Source organism: Mycteria americana, chromosome Z (genome assembly GCF_035582795.1).
Source record: "Mycteria americana isolate JAX WOST 10 ecotype Jacksonville Zoo and Gardens chromosome Z, USCA_MyAme_1.0, whole genome shotgun sequence".
Classification (NCBI taxonomy): domain Eukaryota; kingdom Metazoa; phylum Chordata; class Aves; order Ciconiiformes; family Ciconiidae; genus Mycteria; species Mycteria americana.
Window position 1 is genome coordinate 47,253,453 of NC_134396.1, and position 27,574 is coordinate 47,281,026.

The 27,574-nt window shown below is 45.3% G+C and overlaps 1 protein-coding gene across 7 annotated transcripts in view; it reads left to right on the forward strand.

Moving 5' to 3' along the window:
* Positions 1–22,572: 22,572 nt before the first annotated feature.
* Positions 22,573–27,574, forward strand: part of NRG1 (neuregulin 1) — a 181,531-nt gene continuing 176,529 nt past the window's right edge. For all 7 annotated transcript variants that reach the window (XM_075527518.1, XM_075527516.1, XM_075527517.1 and 4 more), the window contains exon 1: positions 22,573–22,848. In XM_075527518.1, the coding sequence (XP_075383633.1) occupies positions 22,626–22,848 (223 nt within the window). In that variant the 5' untranslated portion in view covers positions 22,573–22,625. The remainder of the gene's footprint in view (positions 22,849–27,574) is intronic.

A 27,574-nucleotide genomic window follows, 5' to 3' on the forward strand; every position in this document is an offset into this window, starting at 1 on the left:
CTGCTTCTTCCCTTCTCCATCTCCCCTGCTAGCAAGAGATCTCTGCATTTTTCAATGCAGGAGGCAAGAGAAGGAGGCACCTGTGGCATTATACAGAATTGCCTGAAATCTCCCTCCCATCTTCAAGCCCCATTAATTTGTCTCCTTCGCCCTCCCTTCCTTCAGACTCCCTCCAGTCACATCTCCCCCCTCCCCACCCCTCTTCAGCTCCTCTCTTTCTCTAAAGCCGTATTTCTTCCTGGCAGCGTACCTCTCCACTCCCAGCCTCCCAACACCGCACTGGCCTGTTTGGCCTCCCAGTGTGTCCTTACTTACTGACACATTTCTAAACACAGGTTAGAAACCACTCCTCTTGGTCTAACTTCACTCTCTTCATTACACAGCTAGCTGGATAATTTTTTTTAGGGGGTTTAAAAGCCACGTACACTATTGATGAGACTTTTGCTTCTCACTCTTGGAGGCACTGACAAATTTGCCCACCACTCATAAATAGCATGTAACTGTTGCAGCTGCAAGTATTCGTGTGTTTTATCTCTTCAGACTCACCCTGTAACTAAAGAAATAGGGATTTTTTTTTTAATTAGGTGATACTAGAACTTCATGCAGTGCTATTTAGCAAAACTTACTTAGGAGAATAATCTTCCCTTATCCTGCAACAAAAAACAATGCATCTTTTGATTCAAATAGAAAAGGAATGATGCGAGGCAAACAAAACTAATTTAATCCTGAATTGAGGCAAAAAGTGAAATTCCTAGCGTCTTTAACAAAATAAAATATTGCTTTGACTTTTGTTTTGACCTGATATTGTTTACAAAAGTCTAAGCAAGACAGTAAAATTGAGTTGTTAAATGCCTTTATTGAAATGAAATCTTTGACTTTGTGTTCATTAAATATTTTGACTGACTACCTATTTTAAATGTTGGTGAAAATACTTAGCTTTGCTATCACTGAACACTGATTATTCTCGGAAGCTTCTAAATTTTTCTTATCGCCAGAAATTATTTACAACAGTTGCATCCAGAAATGGCTGCTATTAGACACTGCCAGATTTCTCAGTATATTGAGAGGCAGAGTTGTAGACAAGCAATTCAGTTCATCAAGGAGTCTAAGGAAAGACAGGAGTTTACAGCAAAGGTCTGTAAGCTGTAGTCATGGACAACAGGTTCGACAATATTTGCAAGTTTGGTGTGATTGAAATATGCAGGAATCAACAGGGCTTTCTTGACACTGACAGAAGAGCTGAGCGAACACACGCTCGTGCTGTGTTTCACCCAACAGTTCCACCCATCGCAGCTGACACAATTACTGGTATACCACCCCTTCTCTTGCATTTTCACTCACTGTCTGGTGGGGACAGGGCGGAGGACGTGCCATTGAAAACTCTGTCGACAGATTAAGCTCTGCACATATTATTACCCAAGTGAGGTCCTGTCAACGGGAAAGGGAAAGCTCTTTTCAATGTCATCATTCAGTTGTGCAGCTCCTTGGTGCTGCATGCTTGGTGTGCGGGACCTTATTCTGTTGCCCAGGTTGGGCTTTTTGTGTTTTGAAGGGAAATAAATAAGTGATGCTGCCTCTAAAAAGCCACCAAACTGAGATGGCACTATGACCGACACAGGCTTCTGACTTCCATGAGTTTTCAATTACTGATAAAGCTGCGCCTGTTATTTTAATTCATTTCTTCATCTTGGCCATCTGCTGTATGAATAAATGCAGCAATCATTTAGAACAGGGAAAAATGTGAGTGCTGTGGCTGTTTGCTCTTCCAACAGGTTTTATTCAGATAACAACACTGGTCTGGTTTAAAGGCATGTCTGTGACCTTTATGAATCAGTGACTTACACCTAGGGTGTGCAGTCATGACACAAAGAGCCCTGATAATGGGTCCCACAGTTTAGCATGGTGGTCCAAGACAAATTTCAAAATCAGTCTAGAAAGCAATTCTTCAGACTATTTAATTGACATACAGTTTGTATGGAGAAGTCACATCTTTAAAGTAGCTGATATATGAGAAAATACAGTGATACTTTTAGCACACAATTCCTTCTCCAGCTCATCAGTTTTTTCCAACTGTATCACTTGTTTCAATTAAGAGACATCACCTCTCTCTTCAAGCCTTGACTCACTTCTATCCCTAAATCATCACAGTTATGACACAATCCTACCCATTTCTCCATCTGGTGCTCAGAAGTATTTCCTGACATGATCTACAGCTTCTTGTTGTGATGTGAACTAGCTTTTTTTAAATTATTATTTTGTCAGCTTACATTTAAAAATTGTGTTGGAGGAACTTTAAGATTATAAAGTCAAAAACTAGGAAGTACCTCCATGAATATAACCTGTCTGTACAGACCAAGTTCAGCTTCCTAGAGTGTGGCCTTCATGGTACACTCAGAAATCACACTTTTTTCTCTTGTGACTTCTTCATCCAGTACAACTCTTGACTTTTAGGTTGCTTAGGTTGGATCAAGTATTCATCTTTAGACATCTACACCTCAAGAATTTGCTGATGCTTTCTTTGCAAAGAATATCACAGCTTCATCCTAGTGCAAGAGACCTACGGTCTCTTCATGAGTCTGATCCTGATTTCTCGTGGGAGGAAATTAAACCTCATTTGTAAGAGACTTTGAGTATCAAAAATCAGCTTAGCCAATTTTTTTGATACTTTGATACTTGGAGTATCAAACATTGGCTTAGCTTGGTGGATGTTGCTTACAGCACTGGGCAAGTTTTCCATCCCCTGAAGTAAACAGAAATGTCAATTCTTAAAATCAAAGGATAAGCAGGAGTGAGTTGGAGACCACTTAATGGAAGGTAGGGAAGGCTGTGTAAAAGGTAATTGAATGGATTACATTCTCTACAGTGTGGCCAGAGCTTAAAAAATTGGATGTGGCATAACCTTGCTTTTAATTCCCATTCTACTTCTTTCTTCAAAATATTAAGCTAAGTTTTAGTGCGGATTTTAGTCAGCCACATTTCAAGCAGATGTGTGTTGTTGTCCTCAAGGCTCAAAGGCTTCTGGGGCTGTGGGGGTAGTGTTTTGTCCTATGGTGCAGAAGAGGTGAATTTCACTGGTTATAAATTCATTAAAGTTGAAGACAAAAAATACTTCTATCATTGGTTGGCTGCACAAGCAGGAATACAAAATGACATCTTGAGCCTGGTTCTAGGTGCGATCCTTCACTCACATCAGTGGATTTTCAGCTACGCCTGTCGACAATCACACAAAATGGACAGAGTGATATGAATTCATATATGAAACATAAGCTTGTCAAGTAATTTGGAAGTGGCTAGTTTGGGTTTAATCAGAGACTTTTCAAAATAACACCAAAAATATGTTAAAAGAGAAAGAAGTACTGTTATTTTTCATACTTGTGGAGACTATTGTCCCACATATTTGCACTGAGCTTCAGAAGGTGTTTGTCCCTGCCCACCCTGTGCATGTAAGAGCAGCCCAGAGCCATTTTAAATGACTGCAGCTGCCAGGAGCCTCTCTGAAACCACACAGCCACTGAGAACTGGTGAAGCACAGATACTTCTGATCCTAACCCTAAAAGACCCCTCTTGTTTTCTTCCCCTCTAGGCAGGGGTGGGTGGGTGGGCAGGGAAGCTGTGCCTTTAACCCACTGCAAATTCCCCTGCCCGTGGTGGGGTCTCGGCCAGCACGCAGGGCTACCTCTGCTGGGGCAGGGAGTGGGGAGCCTGTCCTCCCTATCTGCTCCGAGGCTGTCAAAACAAATCAGGTAGTGCCCCCACTATGAGTGCCTACGTCCTTCTTGACTTCAATTACAGAGTGAACACGCACAGGAAAAATGCCTTATGCCTGGGGCATGCACAGCTAACTGAGAGGGTATTCTCTTAATACGCGTATTTATTTTCCTTCGAAGGAGATCTAAACAGTGATTTTCAACTCTGAACAAATATCAGCTGGCTGACACAGAAAAGCAAAGAAAAAGAAAGATCCCTCTCTGGGGTAAATTAAAAATAAAGGCTTAAAGGTTGTGTGTAACTAGGCAATCATGAAGCTGAAGTGGTCATCGGACATTTTGTCTTTGTTCTGAAAATGAGTATGTGTATGGCTTTCACTCCTCTCTTCTGTTTCCCAAGCCCAGACAAAAGCCCAGCTCTCTGCCTGTTAAGCCACGATGGATGCTACAGAAGACAGCCTGGGCCAGTGCCTGAGAGTCCCAGCACCCTCCGTGCGGCTGTTTGTCATAAGGATTTAACAGGGCTTGAGTTCAGCTTTGCTGTTTTTTTCAGCTATGAGAGACAGCCAGGCAGACATCTCTAGCCACCCTCTTTCACACAGGCAAGGAGAAAAAGCAGATTCCAAAAGCACAGTTTCACAGATCTGGAACACAACCTCAGCAGCAGCATTAACGTTTTTTTCCTAAGGAACTGCAGTTTAAAATCCTTGGTCGTCCCTCCTATTTTAAAAGAAACAATCAGAAGGAAGGTTTCTCAGTCGTTTATAAAGGAGGATGGTTAAGGGGAAGGAAGTTGTGTGACTTATGCTAGACTCAAGCCTGATCAGCTTAGTAGCTGCAAAGAGAGAAGATTAGGGCCCAGGTTTGTGGCACTGGTTGAAGTGGGTCTATGCAGGAAGAGCCTGGGTTGTATAAAAGTGGCCAAAATGTTTCTTTTCCTCTTCAAAACACACATTTGTACAGGAAAAAAAAATGTCTTCTTCCTAGCCATGCATCAGGCAAACATTTTCCATGATTCAGTTAGTCTGATGGTTTCTGTTCAGGTTGCTTGATGTAGTGCTACCAAGCACTGTGAGGGCTTCCTCAGCAGAGCTGGCAGATAGCAGCAGGATCCCATGCTGTTGAAAGGAAATCTTTCGAGGGCAACTGAAAAACTAGTGAGATCTTTGGTAAATCCCCTCAGCTGGCCCACAGCTCTGTGCAAAATTCCTCCTCCATGAGGTCAAGGGAAGACTTGGGTTCTAGAGATCATGACTCAGAAGCCTTCCTCACCTGGCGCTTGGGCCCACAACCCATTTGTGGCTGGCCCCTACTTTTCAATTTCCCTGAGCTGAATCGGTGGATTTGCACACACGCTGCAAAGCATATGGAGGCGATAGAAAAAGCTGCTCCCAGTGTAGGGGAGATGCTCTTTGCTCTTCACAACATGGCATTAAAAACTGCCTAGCCCAGGAGCCTCTCGGAAAGTAGTGTGATCCAGGTAACTCCTGTGCCTGGTGAGACATCGCTGCCAGGCGCCAGCTGGCCCCAGCACGCGTGCCGCAGTGTGCTGTACAGGAAGGGTGTGCGCTCGTTGGGGGTGAAAGGAGTTCCACCAGGAAATGCTGGCGCTTCCAAGAAATGACTCGGGATCTTTATTGCCTGTGGAGCGAATGCCAGGCTTGGATGAACAGCAACCAATCTGACTGAGCCAAACTGAATAGCCTCCCTCGTCTTTGACAGCAGGGGCTATGTCAAGCCTGCTGAAACTTGAAACACCTTTGTACGATTCGCGTGTTTCTATGATGCTTGAACAGTGACCATATACTGCTGTCATTATCCACTGGGAAGATACCTAGTGGGACTATAAAACAGGAATAAGGCGGACATATAATACACTACAAAGATCAAGAAGACAGTAAACATTACTGTAATATTTTACAAGTCTCTTCACGTGCCATTCCATAGCATCTGTAATCTAGATTATTCAAAAGAACAGCATTGGTGACATGCAGCCTCTGTCTGAGAGCTTTGTTGTTCAAATGAGGTAACTAAAAGCACCTCTTCTCCCTGTTTTCCTGTCCTCCAGTATAATAAAAATAGTGGTCTATTTCCCATTTAGTAAGAATTTTACACGTATGGCAGATGAGGCATACAGGGCACCTAACATAATTTTCCACACTTTTTAAAGCAGCCCATTATGTAAAAAAATTGGAATATTTCCTCTGGTAGTAATGGACCAGCTCAAAAAATTCCCATGTATTGCACAATTTTTTATTTTCCTGCTTCTTTTTTCTTCCTTCTTTTCAATGATTGTGTACTTTTTGTTTGCCTGGCCTGCGCTTTTCCCTTACAACACCTAGTCAAAACTGCATTCCTCTGACTTTCCAAAACCTTGTGGCTGTTAGAGGGAGCATGTGAAGGTGTTTAAATTACGCCTGGAGCAGGCATGCACAAATTTAAGCATGAGCAGATATTTGTGGCCTGCCTGGAGAACCCTTTCTCCTGATGAGTAGCGCTTTAGTGAGTAGTCCCACTGACTTAAATGGGATGACTCAAGCAAGCAATGTGCGTTGCAGTTAAGAGGTTGAACGCAGGTGGAAAACCAAAAGGTGTATGGACATTCTTCTCTGCTGAGTGTGTGCGCGCCCTGTTCCTGAACAGCGTGAGCAGCCAGTGCATGTGTTCACAGGTCCCTCTGTGGCAACGCATCCTGCCCGGTTTGAGTCTGTGCTGGGAATGAGGAAAAATGTCTCTCATTACCTTGCAGTGCCTATTGGTCAATATCTGCATTTTTAAATGGGATTTTTGGAAGGGAAGGAGGGAGAAACTGCATCATAAAGCAGGACAGAGAAACAGGGTCCCTAAGAAATCACACTCCACGACATTGCTTTGCTGGGTGGCAGGGGTGACGTGTTACAGCTGGGAGCTCCTTTCTGCTGGGAGGAATTTGGCTTGAAGACTCAAAAGCCTGTTCATCCTTGCAACCATGTTGATGGAGGGCAAGCTCCAGCTCTTCATCTGAGCACAGCTGTGGCTGCCAGCCAGTATGTTGCCCCCTTTCTACTCAAACTAGAGAACATAAACGAAATGCTCCATCACCTGCACTGTCCGTGCCTTCAATTTGTTTTGGGAAAAGAGAGAAAGCAAAACAGGTGTCAGGTGATGCTTTGTTTTGGATATGGATAGCAAGCAGAGTTCACAAGCAAAGTGACGCTGATAAGGTCTAACGTAAGCACAAGTATCTTTGAGGCCCGCAGGGAAGACCAAAGCTAGTTTAATGCCTAACCTGCTGGTAGGATTTTTGCTATTTCTATGTAACAGATAAATTTGGCATTACACTGCCCCTGTGGCAATGGAGGCATTAATCCAGGCCGTTACTCTTGGCTGTTCCAATACCAAGCAAGATGGATGTTTGGAGTCAGCAGATCCTCTTTAAAAAGCATGTTTCTGTGGGCAGAAGGTGCCCTAGGAAAGGGAAGCTGTGCGGCCGCGCCAGCACCCCATTGTCAGTTCAAAGACAGCTCTGCAGTGTGCTGTTTAGGATCCCGCAGCACGGCCACTGATAGAGCCGTGCCTGCACCCTGCTGCCCATCCAGCAGCACTCTTGAAAGGAAAAGGGGGCCTTGTCAGCTCTGCAAGAGGAAGAGGAAGCAGCCCCCTTCTCCTCCTCCCCCGTGTGCGGGTGTGACAGCTCTGGCTAGTCTCCCTGCTGGCGTGAGCCAGATTGTGCAACCTGTATGTCCTCTCCTCTCCATGGGAGCACAAGCACACCCTTGTGCGCAGGCAAAGCAGCCTCCCTGCCCATCATCTATCACAAGCAGCCTGCTGATGTGCTACACCCGGGTGGCCTTCCTGACCACGTAGCGATGCTGATAGACGCAGGGAGGGAAGCTGAGGGACCGGCGTTCGAAGTGCGTAGGGGCAGACTGTCAGCGGGTGCAACTCAGCACCGCCTGTGGGCTTCAGCGAAGCTGTGCTGGCTTACACCAGCTGAAAACCTGTTCTCTGCTTTTGCTAGAGTTAATGTACTTTCCTTTCTTAGGACAGGGACAGAGCCGTCTAATGGTAATTATTGCTATGCAGGAAGTTGAAGTTAATCTCTGTTTTCGCATGAGTATAAATGCCAAGGCCTGCATACATACATTTCAGAAGCAAAGAGAAATTACACACTGAACTGATGGCACTTCATTAGCATTTTCATTATCTTTGGGCCCAGAGGGCTCACTGGTAACAGAGAGTCTTCTGCACAAGGAACTTTACCCAGGGCTTTGTAAGAGTTTTTTTTAATGGGTCTTGAAAACCTCCAAGGATGGAGAAGGCTCGGTCTCTCTGGGAATCCTGTTGCACTGCCTGGTTGTCATCATGGAGAAGAAGTGTGTCTTTATCTCCAGCCTGAACCTCGCTAACTTCAGCTTATGCCCATTGTTGCTGCCTTTCCCACCAGGCACTGCCAGGGTGCTGTCAGATGCTCCAGAGCTGTCTCTGCTCCAGGCTGAACCAGCACCTCCTCGCAGGACAGTGCTCTGGTCCCACCAACCCTGTGGCCTCCGGGAGTCCCTCTGGTTTGTCGTTGTCCCTCCTCTCTGGGACCCCAAACAGGACGTGGTGCCTGCATGAGGCCCAACGGGCCCTGAGCCAAGGGGATCACCCTCCCCCCTCTGCCCTGTAAAACTGTAGAACAAATCCATCTGCCCTGTAGAACTTACAAACTAAAAAAAAGACAAGCTGGATCACAGCAAAAACAAGGACACAGAGAACATGGCTCGCCCAAACGTAGCTTGCTTAGCTGAGACCAGAAGACCATGTAGCCCACTATCCTGCCCCTGAGACTAGCCAAGAGCCCATAGTGGTGGAAGACTGTAAGGACATGGGAGGTATGCAGAGGGGGATTTTTGGGAATGATTTCCTAGCTTCCAAGAACTTGAGTCTCATGGGTGGTGAGTTTAGATTTAATAGCTCCTGAATCACTTTTCATCCATGAGTTTATCAGATTGTTTTTGAACTCCACGTAAACCTTTACTATCCACAATATCCTGTGGTAAGGAGTTCCACAATGTAATTAGCTAAATGTTGTGTGAAAAAGTACTCCTTTTCATGTTTGAAAATAATAGGGCTTGTGTTTGAAACTACCACTTTCTGGTTTCACTGATGCTCCTTCAGTAATTCCCTAATCACCTTCTCTGTTCCATTTACGTGGAGTGCATGGGACTCCACCACATCCACCAGACTGCATGCCTTCAACCATCTGTTTTGCTCTTCTCTGTACTTTACCAGAGCAGATGCAGGGGCAAGGACTGCACAGGTTTTTAAAAAATGTGGCTGCAATTCAAGTTTGGCAGAGACATGTTCTCTGTTTTCTTCTCTTTTCCATGTCCAGAAGTTCCTAGTATGGAGTTTGCTGTTTCAGTGGAGCACCAGCCCTGCTCTGTGTGGAGCTATCTATTTGAAACTCAGGATCTCATCCTGAGTGGGGATAATCCATTGAAACCCTGTCACTGCACCAGTAAAGGTCAGGGAGAGTTTTTACTCTGTAATCTTCCAAACCCTTTACCTCCACTCTAGTGTTCTGCCTGGACCCTAAGCTAAGCTGGCTTCCAGGAATACTCCATTGGGGTAGTTCATTTCCATTCTCATGTCCTTTCGGTCTTGCCTAATGCACTCCAAACGTTGCCCTTCGTCGTCTGTGACACAGGGATAGCACAACAAGGACTATGCCGCAATAAAATGCTTTTTTGTTTTTTCTATTGGACCGAAAGTTTTATGGCATCTCTGTATGCCTTTCTTTCTGCAGCCCTACTGATTGCTTTGGGCTTCATATTTACCCCAAACACCCAAACTTCAGCTTTTGGAGTAACTTCCTTCAGCATGTCCAGCCCCAAGAAAGGCAAGAGGCATTGAACAGTTGTGGGAGAGAGACTGCACATGAAGAACAGGAAGGAGGTGTAAGCCATCCCCACTGTGCATACAGTCATCCATAGTCTGCATTATGGTGGCGGTCAACCTCCACAGGCACTGTTTCAGAGACAGTAAAATGGCTACAGCACGAGCTGTAAGTCCATACATTGGTGTTGGTGTTATGCTGGGGGCCACCTGGTGCCATCCTGGGGCAGAATCTGGCCCTCTGGGCACTAGTAGGAGTTTAGTACCAGTGGGGTCAAATCAGTGCTGTCTTGAATCAATGTACATGAAAAGGGAACAAAATCTGTTTTCACTGTTTCGCCTATCCCAGACAGCACTAACTTTTCTGAAAGCGACATGTAATTTGTCCAGCACAGTATAAAACCCCTACTCCAGCTTTTTTTCCTCCCTGTCAATGGCTTTTTCTGTGGCTGTGCAATGCCCATAATAATATTCTCTCACTGATCTCTGTGAGCAAGAGACCTGGCCCATTAGGGTTAAATTGGTGTGGCCAGTCTTTCTCAAAAAGATTGTGGCCTGTGGCATGTTGTGTTATGTGTAGGGCCACTTGGTGGGGCACCCTGTCTGTGCAGCCTGGCAAAAAGGCCAGAGCTGGTCGAGTATGTCCCACATCCTATCTCAGACTGGGACCACCTGACTTTGCCAGCAACACAGCCTGAAAGGGACAAACAGACAACAACTTGTGTCCTGAGTAAAGATCTCAGATAAAATGGTACTCTGCAGATTGCTGGAACAACATCTTGAAGATCTGGCATCTTTATGGTTCTGCCACAGCTTTGATGTGCTTTCCTGAACAAATTGCTTCATTGCATCATGCTTGAGTTTCCACCTCTGTTCAATAGGGAGTCATTATAGGGACCCCCTAAAAGCTAGGAATTATTCAAATTAAACCAAGGGAATGGTGCTGCTGACAATCTTTTGCCAAGAACTGATGACGTTTCTTGGAGGTGAACACTGTCATTTGCTTGATGGTTACCAGAAGGCATTCATGGATGTTACAGCTAATAGTAATTAATTGACCATGTAAAACCACCGATGACTGAAGAAGCTGACTCAGATCCCACCTCTTTGTTTAAACTTGTCTGTAAATTCTTCACATTTTCATTTGGTAAGAACAAAGATAAACTGCTTTAAATGTAACCACAACCTGTAAACATAACATGCAACGTCTGAAGGATGGGTCAGACTTTCTGTTGGATGTGTGGGTGCAGCTTCCAGACTGGGGTTGAGAGGTTGGCTCAGCAGTTTCCAAGCTGTGAGCATTTCCTCTCTGAAAGAGAAATGGGGTTTTCTGCAGAATGAGGAACAGCAAAACAGTTGTCTTAAGGCCTAGGGAGAAAGCTGACAAACTGGGAGAAATGGACATGCAAGGGTGGACATTTGCTGGAGGAATATTCAGGCTCTTAAAGAACATAGGGGAAGTGGAGCAAAAGAGAGGTTTCAGTCCTTCAGTCCAAAATGCAGATGATTAAAGATTTTGAAAATATTGCCCTAAACAAATGAATGAAAGACAATAAACACATGGGAATAGGAAGGCTCTCCCCCTCTTAAGCAAATTTTGGATTTGTACAGAGATACACTGGAGCCACAGGAGACTGAACCCTCCTCCCCAAACATTTCAGACACCGAGAGATGCTGAACCCCCACCCCCAGTACCCTTTAACAACACAAAAATACAGATGTGTCTGACCTAATCACATGCCACCAGACAGGCACAGATGAACACTGGTGTTAGATAGAGGGCATCTGTGTGGTCTTTGCTGGTAAAGTACTGACTCCAGGATGTTGGTACTTTTATTCTCAGTCAGTCTCCTCATTGCATCCACCCCATCCAGATCCTCAGACAGCTTGGTCTGCAGTAAGTGGGGTCAGCCTGGGTGCTAAGGAACCCACTTTGCTGCCCCAAGGGAAGTCACAGCACTGAGTTTCTTTCTCTGTATCCCATTTCAGCCTGCCAAAGCCATTAGCTTACCTGAGAAACTATGATAAGTTCGGAAAAATGCCATTTCAAAACTAGGCCTGCCTTCCCCAGTTGTTCACAGGGAATAGCATTTGCATTTGATTGCTTTGCTGATCCTTAACTGTTTTAATTTTACTACAGCAACTCTTGCTAGCTAATTATTCTCTCCACACTAGTTCAGCTTATCCTCTAGATCTCGGCACTTTGCTCGGGGCAGTCACTCACTTACTTATTTTTGCCAGAACACTGGGATCCATATCAACTTGACTTATTACTTTCTTGAGGTGTCCCTGACCATCGGACACTTCATCAGATTCTTTAATATCTTTTGCATCCTGTTGCTGTAGACAAGTCATGCACCTGCTGGACCATCTGCCGTTGCAGACTGCAATTCAACCCACGCACACAAGAGATTTCTTTATCCATTACTTTGCACTTTGTTAAATGGTATCTGTCTGTACAGAGAGGCTCTAGTGAGGTTTCAGACCAGGGCCAGCCCAAGGTGTTTCAGAAGCACAGGCAAAACCTGATTTTTTTCCTGCCATTAACTCCAAAGGACTCCAGTTCTACCTCCAGAAGTTGAAAGGAGCACGTGTCGAAACTAGCAGGGCAGTGTGACATGCTGAGCACTGTTCATGCTGCACCCAGGGAAATGGGAGGTCTGAGACAGCACAGTGGCACCAGCCAGCCTGGCTTTTCAGGACTCTAGCGCAGAGTGGGGAAGTGCTGGGACTATTGTCCCTTTCCTGACAATTTTCTTGCTTATTGCCTGCCTTTGTCCCATGATCCATTTCTTGCTCATATTTATGGAACGACACTAAAAAGCCTTGCTGTAATAATCACCTGACATTTGCATAAATTTTTGTTAGGCTTTTTATTTTTTTTTCTTTCTTTTTGCCTATCACAAGTCAGCTTGTTGAGGAGTTGTTCTGTAGATTTATTAGGCAATCCAGCAAAATATCCAGCTTCCCATCATGCTCCCAGAGCTTTGCATTCACAGCAATATTTTCTTTTCCAATTTCCTTGCAGTATGGGCTGAGAGTAGAATGCCTCTGGTTTGTTTTGTTGCATACATGACCCTGCATCACTGACAAGCATACAGCTGAGTTTAGTGTTTGCAAGTAAGTCAATTGTTTATTGAATTTCATTACCCTGTGTTCAGTCTCTGTGATGTGGCATTAATTTAATTTTGGATCCATATTGTTTCACTGCCTGCTAACAGGATATTGGCAATATTGGCAATGACAGCATATTGGCAATATTGAAAGAGAAGACTTCTGTTACTTGCCATAGCTTGAGAGAAGGCAACTGCAGGTGTTGTTCTGGTAAGTCTTAATGCACCGTATTGGAAGTGTGCATTCCCCAGGTATACTTTTCTTGGATGACTTACTTCTTCAGTCTCACAAGGTCCTTTGAAGTTGTTTTTTTTGATCAGTGTCCCTGGGAAACTGATACCTTGTGAAGCAACTTGACAAAAATGTCTTATTTTTGTTTTCTCTGTGCCATATGTTGTTACCACTAGTGCTGTTGTACAACCACTCGATGTGAACACATCAGCTCCTGGTGCACCCCAGAATACTTCATGGCACTTTTGACCCCTCCCAGGTTTCACTGACAGGTTCTTACCAAAGCATCAGGATTTCGTCGACTGTGTTCTCTTTGCTTTTGCTGTAGAGTCTTTTTCTCTGGAGATACCACGTGATGAAAGTGACAGACATAAGAAATGCTAATAGGAGGCTGACCATCACTTACCTGATGCAGAACGAAACCTGGCAAAAGAAGGAATAGTTAATACCCCTTGACAGAGAATAGAGGTCGGTATGCACTGGGAACGGTGGCCGCTGTCAGTCCCATTATTAGGTTCAGACCTTGGTTTTGGTTATAAATGTTACCTTCCCATCTCGGACTATAAACTTTGTGATTTAGGTGACTAGCCACGTAGCTGAGATTGTGACTCTACTTTACCAAGTTCTCCGCAGCAGCTGTGGTGAATAGTTCAGGAGCAAACTATAGGATTAAATGGGTTTGCATAATGGGTCAGCATAGAGCTACACATAGCAATCAAATTATCAAATAACACTTTCATATTCTCCCTTATAACTGACATATCTGCACTCTTTCTGTGGGTTAATCATGAACAGAAAAAGGTCTGAGCTTGCAGAATAGCACGTTTATTGTCAATTTTAACTCATGAATAAGCTTGCAGGAGGAATTGCCATTAAAATACATTCTTTCTCTGCTCGGTGAGGTGATCCCACAACTTTCAGTGCTTTACTAGCAAGCTGTATAGGACTAGTACATTTAGGGCAATAGGATTCCTGTCTTGGCTTAGTTTTGGATGTTTTATGAGTCAATTAAAACCACTTGAAAGAATTTAGTGACACAGGCACCACACATTTTATTCCTTGACAACTGAGTTCCACATTGTTTTCCTAGTGGCAGGATTAATGAAGGTTTTTAAAAAACTTTGCCCCACAAGGAAGTACCCAGATCCCAGTTATTTGTATTTTTAAGCACTGAAACTTGGCAGCCAGGGCACAGCTTGCAGGAATTTTTCAGTGATCCAAAAGAACCCTAAATATACATGTATTTAGATCTTCAAGTGTGCCAAAGTACTGTGTTTACAGAGATCTGTGTGGCCTCACAGCACCTCCTGAGTTGTATTTTGTGTGTGTGTGTGTGTGTGTGCATGTGTGTGTGTATGACCTGAGGATCTGTAGAGAGTTCTGTCTAAAGAGTATTTCACAAAAAGTTTTATCCACAGAGGAAGTCACACCAGCCTGATTACATCAGAGCACTTACAGTGCTGAGGGTCTCCAGCTTGACTTCCTATTCAGACTTCCTTTAAAAAGGGAGGAATTAGTCAGCAAACAGCAAAGCTATTTGCTATCTATATGTTTTAAACTAGGGCTCATCTGGAAATAGTCATGATGTGTTAGGGCCAAATTTTCAGGCGTGCAAATCACTGTTTCCATGAGCTTCAAAGGAGCCATGCTAATTTTCCACCCTCAGGGATCTGACCTCTGGGTTTTTCTTCAACTTTCACACTACGCTCACTACCTTCCTTACCACATCTTTTGCCAAACAAAGTCATATTTAGCTCTTTATCTGATATTTTATGCTGAATTCAATTTTCCCACCACCACCAAGCAACCCATAATACCTTCATTCATGATTTTACAAAGCCATGGAAAGAAAAATTGAGATTTTTTTATAATGTAGTTTTAACTTCCCCTTGGCAATGTTTTAATAGGTGTATAGCTTGGTAATTTCTGATGCCCCAAAATGAGGAAGTAGGAGACAGTGACCATGGGGGTCCCGTCACCTTAACTGTGGCAGAAGGATAGGGCAACAGGACTTCACATTATGTCTCCACACTTGTGGATAAAATGGAAAGTAATTAGTCTGGAAAGAAGGAAGAGGTTCCTATAAACAGCTCTGAGAAGAGGTTCCTATAAACAGCTCTGAACCAGTGCTCACTTATAGATCGCTAAGTTACCACTTACTTTTAGAGATATGATGAAGCCCCATGCTAACCTGAAACCTTAGGCACTTGTTAAATTGCATGCAAAACAAAAGAACACAGAACTGGTCATACTGGGTCAAACTAAAGTCCCTTCCAGCTTAATATCCATTTTCTAACAATGGCCAGGAGCAGGCTCCTAAAGCAGATTACAAGAACTGGGCATGTAGAGAGCAATTTTCCAGATTTATGCTCCCAGCTCCTGTCTGTCAGCCGGGTACCCTGTTCTTGGGATAACTACAGAGCGCCCAGGTGTATTTGGGGTGCATTTTTCCTCGTCAATGGTTGGCAGGCCTCAAAACAGAAAAATACACAGTTTTTGTTCTAGCCTGTCTGCAGGTTAACACCCCACCTCCACCCCAGCCACCAGTGCACTGCATTTAACGCAATTTCAAAACATTATTCTTTGAGGCTTGAAATAACTGGATTTCCCTGGGCTTTAATTTACCACTTGACTAGTTTCCTATTTAACCTTTCGCTTCAGTCCTTATTTCACAGCATGAAATGATACCCCTGCACACCATATTTCTCTTTTTGAGGCAAGCCTACCAAAATTATCTTCTGCTTGGATGTGATGGGAAGTGCATGCAACTTTCTGAAACAACTCAGTGAAAACAACGTATTACTCATAGAAAATTCTCAGTGAAGGTTGCAGCTGAGAAACTTTGATAGGAGGAATGGCATATCAGGCACATTTTACCCGAAGTTTCACTTATTTAGAAAGGAAAGGGCATGAAAACTTTCTGAAAGAACCATCTTTCCCAAACCCCATTTCTGAAAGGTACGTAAGTCTGTGCCTGGCTTTAAGCAAAGGAGTTGCCATAGAAATACTACTGTGCTTAATATGACACCTACTAAATCAGGGATTTAACCAGGGACACTGTAATTAATCACACAAATTTTTACAGCCTGAGCTAAACAGTCAAGACTTGCTAGCTATAGATACATATTTCTTACACAGATAAGGCACAGTAGGGAATCTTACCACTGGTTCAGACTTTAATTAGACACATCTTAATTACCCTGCTGGATGAAAGACCTTAAAACAAAGCTGGAGTGACTGTACATCCTCTCTTACACTGTATCTATTCATTTTTGCTTAGGATTTAAATAAGAAGAGTTACGGAGAAGACAAAGCCCACAGAGGGAGACTCCTCTCCCCACATGCAATATATCTTTGTTTACTGCTGCTCATCTAACTGATTTTCATGGGCAGCAAAAGCTCCAGTTGAACCACAAAAGTTCTGAATTAGCTGTGGACGTGTGTGTGTGTATGTGTATATACACATGTGGGGAGATACGTGCATGGGGGAAGTCTCATCCTTTATTTTGTATATTAATGACAAAATGGATCCAAACAATTTCTGCATCTAACAGCAGGCCATTTAGCTGAGCTGTCAGTGAAATCCACACAAAAGATGTACATCTGCATGTCTGGTTGATGGGGCTAGACCTGTTGGTATGCTCAGACAAGACAGAATACCCTCAGCCAGTCCAGTCGCAGTTGCCCCACCACATACTGGGCCAGAGACAAAGAAAATATGGTAGTGATCAGAGTGGTTATGAGACTACCAGAAAGGGTGGTCTCAATTCCAGTTCCTGCTCTTCTAAGTATTTCACCAGTCCAAAATTTTGGCCAAGGTGCCTCAGAACCTGGCTAACTCCTGAGTGATGTGCACTTCCATCTCTTCAGGCAGATGAAGGAACCGAGCTCAGGTTTCTCCCTCTTGGGGAGAGGGCATTTTCCAACACTGGGCTGTTAGCACAGGCAGAAGAGAGGGAGTCTGTCCTTCTTGCAATCATTTCCAAATAGCATCTCCTTATTTTCTGGTGGTTTTGTTTCACTTCGGGGCTGCGAATGCACCTCCCTGCAGCATGGAGGTGAAAGCCTCCTAAGCTTCCATGAGACATCTTGTTTTATTGTTAACACTGGGGTAGTTTCTTGCTTAGCAGACATGGCAGTTGTGAATCCCACCATCGGGCACTGAACGCTCCTCAGGCTTTGAATCCTAATTCAGGATGCTCTTTTGATGACCAGATCATTAAGAGTTTGGAGCTACAAAGCTGAGAGCTGCTGGGTCTAAACCCCTCTCAGTTCTAACTCCTTTTCCCCTTCTGCAAAGATAGAGGCTAGTAGCTCTGCCACAGAGCCACAGGGATGTTTTGAAGATGAGATATCTTGGGCATTGCATGCCATTGAGATAATCTCATGAAGAAGGCTGTAACAACCTTGGGTGGCAGTGCAGGCAAAACACACTCCAGCATGCTTGTACTGCACTGATTGACTCCAAAGGGGAGCTGTTTTCTTCACAAAGCCTGTGGAGCAAAGCCAGCATGAAGTGGAGCCCTTGGGGACCCATCAGACTAGCCAAGGGACACTGGGATAATAATGCACCTTGGTTAATTGCATCCTGCCGGGAGCACCATTTTTGCTCCTGCAAGAGGGCAAGGATGCAGGCTGGTGCCCGTGCTCTCTGTCAGCTGGCTTACTGCAGGCCAGGCCAGCTTGTTGTTGCAGAGGAGGGGGGCCACAGGGAAGCAGAGAGCCACAACTCCACTGCTCTCATGGGAAGGCTACACAAGATACAGACATACCTGTGCAGCTCGATGGCTCAGAGACAGAAATAGCTTTACCAAACCCACCAGGCAGAGCGCAGTTTGAGACTGCTGGCCATGTGGGTGCAGGCTTGGGAGCGGTCGTGATCAACATCCCTTCTGAGATATGTCACCACAGAGGTAAGGAATGTGTTCTGGCTGTGATGGGGCACAGATTAACCATGGATTTACACACAGAGTGTGCCAGTCTAATTTGGAAGGTCTGTTGGTCCCTTGTGCGTGCACCGGGATGATGGGGATTACCATGCTTGGCCACTAAAGTCTTGCCCACAGTGAAGAAAATCAATCTGGATCCAAAACAGATATGCATTTAATGTGAATTTTTTAAACCGTGTTAAAGCTCTGTTTTGGCATTTTTAATCAAAGGTGCTTTTAATATGATTAGACTTTGTTACCTTACCAAGTGAATTGGTCTGAACTTACTTACAGAATTTTTTAGTCCTGAATGAGAATATCCGCCCAGAAATTGAATGAAGTATCAATATAAACTTAAAAAATTAATTTGGGTTCATTTCCATGAGAGCACAATGTGTGGACTGAACACTGGTCACACCGGTGAAGTCACACGGGTGAAGTGAGAGAGCTGTCAGTACTGCTGGCACTGGAGGAGTTTGGATTCAAACAAGGGCTGCCAAAATTATTCCTCTTAATAGATTTTCACCTTCCATGCTTTTTCACTTAGTTTATTTTCAGAGGCTATTTCCTTGGTTATAACTAGTGATGTTTTCCAGGAGTGCAGTAGCCTGTAGAAACTTTAGCCTGATATATTTTTGAGGAAGATAAAGCTTATGCCCATTAACTACACAAAAATATTTTTTTCATTTGTCCCACACTGAACAGCATCAATGTCTTGCACATTAATGGGGCTGGCAGTTGTGACTAGATGATCTAAGAAGTTCTGAAACAGTAAACGTTAACGTATCAATTTCTCTTGCTGTGACAGTTTCCTGAACTTCCACAAATTGAGTCCGTAAAAATTGTTGGTAAATTGGAGGCTATCAGGTCTTGTTTGTAGCAACATATATACAGACACATGTACAAACAACTCTGAAATGTGCCATTTCCTGAAAAGAGACGTTAATGGGACGTCATCACCTGTCACGATTACTGCTGTTGCCAAAGACGTTGGTCTGTCAGCTCGACCTTTAAACCACTGTTAGGATACTTTTGTATAATCAAGATTTGCATCTTCAAAATGTCACTAGAACAAAAGCTGCTGTTGTCCTGACTCAGCTGAGTAGATGTCAAAGACTTGGTACTTAACTGCTGACAAAATTTCAAATCCAATTTAAGATAAGAATGTGTTTTATTCACAGTTATGGTTAGGATACATCTTTACCATGTAATTCTATTTATGCTGATGTTTCTTACTCTTTTCTTGCCACCAATGGAGTGGCAACAAGCAGTTTTTATGTTTATGCAGGTTGTCTTCCCACTTGTCTTCATGGGTTTTAAAGGAACACAAAATGGAGAAAAAGAGAAATTGGCAGTCCTCAGTTTAACAGAAGACTGAGAATGGGGTTAAACCATGAACTTTGTTAATTCAGGAACTGATTTTGTTAAATGACTACATTTTCTGTAAGGAAAAAAAAAAGGTCTTAAAAGACTTTATACTCTCTTGGTAAGGCATTGGAGTCTCAAAGTAGTTGTAATTAAGCCCCTTTTGTATGGCCAGTGTATTTGTAAAAATGAACATAGAAGCAAAAGAAAATCAGATTGTTGAAGTATTATTCAACTGTTTGTTACTCTGGAGCACTCTTTATTTATTTTTGTTTACTCAACTATCTCTTTTTCCCTGCATCGCATTTTGCAGAGATGTTTATATGAGTGAAAAATTAGACTTAGCAGCGTTCTGTATTCACTTTGCATGATGTAAATAATTGCACAAAGTGCAGAGGTCCAGAGTAGCCAGACTACCAACAGCTAGATGAGCTTGGGCATAGGCAGAGCTTAATTTTTATACTGAAGAAGTTGACATGGAGAGAGCAAGGAGATGAATGAGTAAAAGCTCCATACACAGTCTCTACCTGTGTATTGGTGACAAGCGGGCAGCTCTCCTCTACCTGTCCGACGATAAAGCGATACACACCAAAGTTTGACTTCTGTTCCCTGAATAACTGTGTAACTTTAATGAGATTGTGCAACACGTCTGAGCTATGGTTCCCACTCCACTGAAATGATGTAAATGGTTGCATCCCTCTATTTCAAGAAGTCCAAAGTGGCCTTTGGATGCGGGAACTGATAAACTGCTTTGAGATCAGCACATTGGACTGTACTGTAACAGCTCAAAAGATTGTTGCACATTGTGCATTTTCTAACCGGTCTCTGACAAGCCCACTCTCTACCACAGTACTGCAACTGAGGGGGGGAAACAGCTGTTTTAACATGGTGTTAAATCAGCTGCTACCCACTCTGTTGAAGTCTCACAGCTGGCCACAGCAAAGGGGGAGAGACAGTCTTACGTGCTATAAGCAATACCTGCTTCTTTCTCATCGGTCTATACAGGAGTAAATCGCACCCCTCTGCTGCAGTTCTATGGCACATTGTCTAAAATGAATTATAGACTTCCTGCTGGGAATAATAGGCTTATTTCTGAGGCAGATTTCTGGTATGTTTTCTCAAGAAACTTCCCATTTCTGACAGAGAAGGTGCCAGGGAGTCAGGAATCCGACGTTTCATTTTTAGGCTTTCATTTTGAATGCATCCTCGGGGTCCTGGGGTCTTCTTACAGTATTGCACGCTCAAAAAGAAAGAGTCTTTGGTGGGGGTCCGTCCTGTGTCCTGCTCACGGCACCTCAATGCTGATAACTCCCTGGAATGACGGCCTAATATTGATGAACTTGGCGTGAAGGTAATGTTTACCTTGAGCATTTAGATTTTGCAGAGTACAGAAAACCAGGTCATATCGAGATTATTTAAAAGTACACTTTGTTACCCAACACAGTCCCTTACATTTTGCCGGAGTAGGCTCCCTCCTTGCTGAGTAGTGACCCCTTAAGGAAAAACCGAGATACTGCCGCCAGTTATACCTCCCCATCGCCAGCTGTTCTTCCGTGAGATCTGCTTTCTCTCCCCGCCCCTGCCTGGGGCTTATTCCCTCATTTTCGGTTCCGCAGATTTGAGAAAGGATGTCATAACACCGTGTATCAAGAAATCCAAAACGTTGCTCAAATGCATCGTGCAGCAGGCATCTTCTGTAACTTTTTGTGTCAAGACTTGTACTCATATATTTCCCCCCACACACACACGGTTTGATTTGTTCACTGATGCTGTATTGCCAGGACACTTAGGAAGTCTAATTTTTTTGCCTTATTGTTTTGCAGTCGATGTTGTTCACTCCTCTTATTTTACCATAGAGACAGAACTTACACAAGCATTGGGTTTTTTCTGTTTGTTTCGAAGTCCAAATGCTGAAATCCCAGTATCACTGGTTAAACACTGCTTTCTTCAACAGCTTCTTGCTCCAGGAGAGTACCTTGAAAAAACTAAACCCTAAAATTGAGCCCTAAAACTTTCAGCCACAGAAGATGAGGAACTCAGTATATGTTAGGTTTGGAGTGTTTTGTCTTTTTTTGGGCCTGACTCAGGAAGATTTTTTGAATGTTTTAAATCAAACAATACTGAAAAACTATTCTATAGCATCTTTTGTACATGGTGATCATTGTAAATGTTTTTGCAGCCTAAGGGACGTGCAGAATAGCCTCCTCAAGAAAAGGAGGAATCACTAAGAATTGCAATCCTAGTTTTAGGCTCTGATCCTGTCTGTTTTTCCATGTTGCATGACCTTTCCAAGCATACGGGGAAAACCTTCCATTGTGAGATCTCAAGTAGTTTGTGCAGATCTTTTCCGTAACTTCTCAGAGTGTTGTGTTTCCCACCTAATGGTGTAAGTGCATCTCCTACAGATAATGGTTATCTGCACCAGCAGGGAGTGCGGCTCAGGTTAGCTGAGCAACTATGTAGGCAGATTCTTCAAGTTTTCCGGATGACGGTGGAGTTCACTTTGGTGCATTTACGCTGTTACCAGTTACTTTAAAGCTGTCTCGCGTACGGCTGTATCGGGCGCGGTTTCATCCATGAACTGCAGCAAGGCTTTACCTGACCAAGTCTCAGCTGGCAGAACTGGTGGCTCTGGGATCAGCCCCGTGAGAGGGTACAAAAGTGGGGACGGACCCGCGCTGAGAATACGGACTGTGAGTGCGACCTCCCCGCGGGCAGGATCCCCGTGCAAAGCACCAGGTGCGGGAGTGCACGCCGGCCTTGCAAATCCCCCTTCCCTTGAGCATCCCCCACCGCCGGGGGGGCGGCACGGCCGGTAACCCCGCAGGAAGCCGCAGCTTAAGCAGGTGCGTAAGCGGGAGCACGCAAGCACTCTGAGGAGCCATCGCAGCCGCACCCGCCTCTCGCTTTCTCCCCCCCGACCCCGCGCCGGGGCCAGCCGGGGCCCCCGGGAGAGGCCCCGCGCCGCTCCCCCGTGGCGTGCCGGCAGGTCGTCCGGCGGCGGAGCCACCCGCGTCCGCGGCGAGCCGCGGGCTTCGCCGGGCGGCGGGGCGGCACCAGGCTGCAACCCTGCCCTGCCCCGCCCCGCCCCGCCGGGGCCGCGGTGCCTGCCCCCTCCCCGGGGCTGGGGCTGGGGCCGGGGCCGCCCCACACCCTGGGGCCGTGCAGGCTCCTCCCGAGAGCAAGCGTGCGGTGCCCGGGGCGGGCATTAGTAAGGCGTGTGCCGAGGGGGTGTGTATGTGGGCTGGAGTTTATTATTATTATTATTAGGAAAGAAAGGAAAAAGAAAAAAAAAAAAAGGGGGTGGAGGAGGAGGGAGGGGGGTGAAGGAAAAAAAAAAAGGCCCAGAGAGGAGTTTCCAAAAACTTCCAGGGAACTCGCTGCTCCAAGTCCCAGGCGGCGGCGGCGGGCAAGAGCGATGCTGGAGCCTCGGGCGCTCCGGGAGCCGACAGCGGCGGCGGCGGCGGAGGGGGCGGCCGCGGGGACAGCGGCGGCGGCGGCGGCGGGGAGCGCGGTGGCGGCGGGAGCCGGGATGGCCGAGAAGAAAAAAGACGGCAACGGCAGGAAGGGGAGGAAAGGCAAAGGGCCCGGCAAGAAGCCCGCTCCGCCGGAGGAGGGCGAGGCGCCCGGGGCCGCCACAGGTAAGCCCGTCGGCAGGTGTGGGGCCGCCCTGCGCGGACCCACCGCGCTTTTCCCGCACCCGCGGGGCCGCACGCAGCGGGCGCATCCCCGGCGCCCGCCGCCGCCTGCCCGGCCCGGCCCGGCCCGGCCCGGCACGGCACGGCACGGCACGGCGGGGCTGCGCGCCCCGCGGCGGCGGCTGCTCGCCGAGCTGCCCCGGCCCCGCGGAGCGGCGGAGGCGGCGGCGCTGCCGGGAGCCCCTGGGCTGTCCGACGGCGGGCCGGTCTGCCGCCCTCCCTCCCACCGGCCCCGAAACCCTGAGCGCTCTCGGCCAGCTGTTGCTTTTTTCTTCTCTTTTTTTCCCCCGTCATTTTTTGCAGGGCGTGGGGCTCTCTCTCCTGTTACAAAACACGTTTTCTGTCCCTTCCTTTCGCCAGAAATCGCTTAGCTGAGTTGAACAGATAGCAAACTTTTGTGTGGGTTATTTTGTCTAAACTTGCAGCCATTTACTCAGGGATGATCGGAGAGGACCTTTCGCTCGCTTAGCAGCACGTGTTGTTTCTCTTATGCCTCCCTAGTGTTAAGCGCAAGGATTCGTGCCAGTGATACCTCGTCCTTGGTAGGTGTCCACAGAGCCGGGACTCTGTGGATCGACCCAAAGGTAGGGTCGCAGCTGAGCATGCTGCCTCACTCGCCGTAGTTATTTATTTCTGTCAGCCAAACGCCCCAATCAAGATCAAGACTCCTAGTGCTGTACAAACACATAGGAGCACACGATGCGTTTCCTAGAGAGCTCGTGTAATACCACCTAGTTTGTCAGAAAGCCTAGTGGTACATACAGATGCACTTAGCTTTTTGCAACAATAACATGTAACTGGAGTTATTATTAGTTTATCTATTTCTTTGAATTATTGTTGTTTGTGAGAATTTTTTTTAAAAGAAGCATATGAAAAGCAGAGTCAGTTGCCTGATTTGGGCTTTTGTTTTGGTTTGAGTTTTTTTCCCCCCTCTAAACAGCCAAATAAACAGAAAGCCCACAGGGTAGAACTTTCTAAATATACCTACGTTAATTTTGCTTAGTGCATCATGGCCAACATGATGCTGCTCTACACTGTAATCATCAGCCCTCAGGGAGAGTGTGTGTGATTCAGCAGCAGCAGGTATCCCTTTGGGCGAATAATCTTTGCAAACTAGCATTGCCCAATGCATCCTCTTCTTCTCTTGTCCTTGGAGATATCCAGTGTCTCTTGGAGCAGCTTCTGCTCAGCAGTGGGTGTAAATGGGTTTCAGGTACAGCAGGGGAGATTGCCCTTGTTACACCAAGCTAGGGACAAACTCTCCTTTTGACCTTCTTTCTCTCTGTCTCACTCTGTTGGGTTTTTATAATGCTGCTTGCCATTACACTATGCAAGCATTGTGAGCATCTCCCGCTAAAACTAACTGCCTCTTGGAACATTAAAACCTCTGGCAAACTTACCCATGACAGCTGGGCTGTTTGAAGTGTTTGGGGTTTTCTTGTTTGTTTTTGTGGTTGACATAGAAAACGGGAGGACAGTGACATGTTGGAGGATTTGTGAGAGGAAGGCTCTGTTGAGGAAGTGTAAAGGAGACACACATTTTCTGACTGTGCACACCTCAGAGTCCCGTAGTGTCCCATCCCATTCTTGTAGGAGAGCTTTCTTTTTCCTGCTCCGTGGACAGTTTTCCGTCTCCAGTGGAGCAGGGTTGCTGCACTGGTGGAGCTGGGACAGCCTCAGGAAACTGGGGCCAGCTCTGCGCAGGGCGCGGGAAATTCCACATGACCTGTGCCAGTGCTGAGGGAGCAGGGAAGGGAGCTGTGAACCAGAGGGGATAATTTTTGAGTAATCCAACCAAGTTGACTCTGAACTAGGCAGACATTTTTGGGAAGATGGTTGTCTTTCTCTGGTGGGGGGATCCAGAATGACAGTCTGGAGGATCCATGCAGGTATATATCACCTAAAGTTTAGGTATCCACATGTATTTAATTCCCACTTCTGGTGCTGTGGTCTGATTATGTCTGCCACGGTGAGAGTTTTATCTGAAAATCTGAAAGGTGGCAAGTGTAGATTGAAGTTCACCAAGGCAGGGTTCAGGTCATGTCTAGCTCCTAAGGCTTTGCTAAAACTCCAGAGCGCTCATGTCCCTACTAAGCCAAAATATGTCAGTGTTTGAATCAGAAAAAGTCCATTTTTCTGGCAAGTGCTTACCTCAGTTCTTCAAAGTGCGAGTATGTTTTTGTTGGTATGAAAGAGTACCGCCTTCATCCATACCTGACATTACTAGTCAAAACTTTCCTGTGTGGGCAAGAACGGAGCATTCTTCTACCTTATGTAATTAAAATCCCACTCCTTCCAAGAGGAGTGTATGTGGCAGGGTAATTCGCGTGTGTAGCTAATCCATGTAGTGTTTGCAGGTATGGTATCTAATAGGAGAATGAAATATTGCATAAGGCATCCCTGTACACTTACTCACAATCAAATAATGTCACACTGGCAATGTTGCTTTTATAAATTTTAACTAATCTGTTACTTAAGGATATTTTCTGTTTTGGGGGACACTTGGAGCAAGAACTGATACTTTAGAAGAGAAAGAGCAGAAAGATTGGTTAATGTAAAATGTAGCAAGAGAGCAGTTGTACGATTCATGCAATGGGCTTTTATTCTCTCTGTTCAAGTATATTAGAGCTTGAATTAATGACTGAGCTACACATGTTGGTTAACAGTATTTACTAGGGATGATATATGCACAATGCATATTGTGCATATATCACAATATATGCTTTCTGACTTCGGTGGGACCACAATTTCTCCTTTTTGCTAATACAGTTTTGCAGTCGTACCTGATTATCCGTTGGTGTGTTTAGGATGTGCAGTCTGATGGGACATCACGAAACAGTTTTGCTTTTTCGTTACCTGCTTTTAAAAATTGAATTATGTCAGGAATTGTCATCTTCTCTGCTGTGTCCTCCTCTGTCAGTAGTTTGCATCTGCTCGTGGCCTTCCTTCCATGTGAAAAACAGTGACTTGCAGCCAGTCATTAGTTTTAAGATCTGTGCACTAGCACAGAAGTCCTTAGCAGATCTTGAGGTTTTTGTTTAGTGCTGTCTTTTCTGATCATAGCTTCTCTCAGCTTAGTTTACTTTTGGCTGTCAAAATATATCACATATCCCTTCAATCTTGGGTCTGGAAGCATTGTCTTATTGGTAACTTGTCACCAGGTTGAGAATCAGCTTTATTATTTAGGAAAAAATGTATGAGACAATGTTTCTTTACTGTCATAACTTAGTGGGAACTCCAGAATTACTGTCAGAGAATAAAGTTAGAGAGTTACTGAAAAAAAACCTGAGTGGGTTTGGCCTCCTCTTCCCAGCTGCTCAGTGGTAGCACAGAAAAAAAATCTTCATGTTTTCCATTGCCCAGGTGAAATCCGGGCACTGTTACAAAAGTCTGGGGAGGTCCATGTTGCTATGGTTTCTTTGTCACTAAAATTATGTAGAAGAACATTTCCCCCCATCACTTCAAGTGGTCTTGAACAAACTGATTCTGTCTGGCTTGTGTCAAGTCCAGAGCGATTGTATCTTCCTTCAGCAGGGAGCTCTGGGCTGTGATAAATACAGGGGGTGGAAAACTGAGGAGCGAGTATTACAAATGGACAGAAGCTTACAGCTTTTCTCCAAGTGATTTCACTGAACTGCTATGCCAACTGAGCGTGCAGACAGGCTCAACAAATCTGCCAACAGAGCTTCCTGGGGTATCACCAGCGCAGTGAAAATACATCCAGCCTGGGCAGAGAAACCTAATGCAGGGAAGCTGAGGTTGTGAAGCAAGGTCTCCAGACCTTCCCCTCACAGAGGCACTGCTCCTGACTCAGGGTGCTGTTATAGCAGGAGCAGGGAGGCTGTGACTGGGAACCCTGTATCAGACCTTGAACCTTCTGCCAGCCCAACCTTAGTGTTGGACCACGTAAAGTGGTGCTAGTGAAGTGGGAGAAAGGAATCAGCTCAGGAAAAATCCCTTTGTGAAAGAGCTGTGTTTTGGTAAATAAGGCGGTTCACCAGCACATTAGCTGCCCAGCTCCTTTGTCAAGTGTTTCCAGACATTGTGGGGAATATGAGTTTTTAGGTGGTTTCTGCTTAGCAGAGAAGATGAGGAAGAGGCTGCTGGGCTTGAAAGGACAAAGCATGAGAAGACATGAAGTATTTCTGAGAAAAACACCTTGATGGGTGCAAAGACTGACAGTGCTGTCAGAGCAGTGAACTCTGTGGCTATGGGTTATGTCAGCCAGTCTCTAGTTCAGTAGCAGTGGTAGAAAGAGCAAGGCTTTGCCGGAATCTGGTGCAGAAAGACAAAAGTTGGTGGGGGAAGAGGTAGGGGCAGCAAAGATGGGTCCCAGTCATCATTTCAGTGAGGTGACCTCTGCAGCATTGTTCTGCACACATCTGCACTTGCAGAGCCCAGAGAAGGGAGGTTGCGGTCATTAATATAGAGAATAAGTACCTCCTGGCAGGAAATTTAATTTAGACTTAGATAAAATGACAGAGCTTTGAGACTACAAGACAAAATAAACAACACGAAGTTCAGATGAGATGAGTGTGAGTGAGCATCACTTTTGACTGCATCCTGGTAGCAGGCTTGGTTGACAGAGGAAGAAATGGTTTTGATCATATTAAAGACCAAGTTGCAGGTCAGGGCTTGATTGGGAAGATTAGAGCTCAGTCTGAGGCTT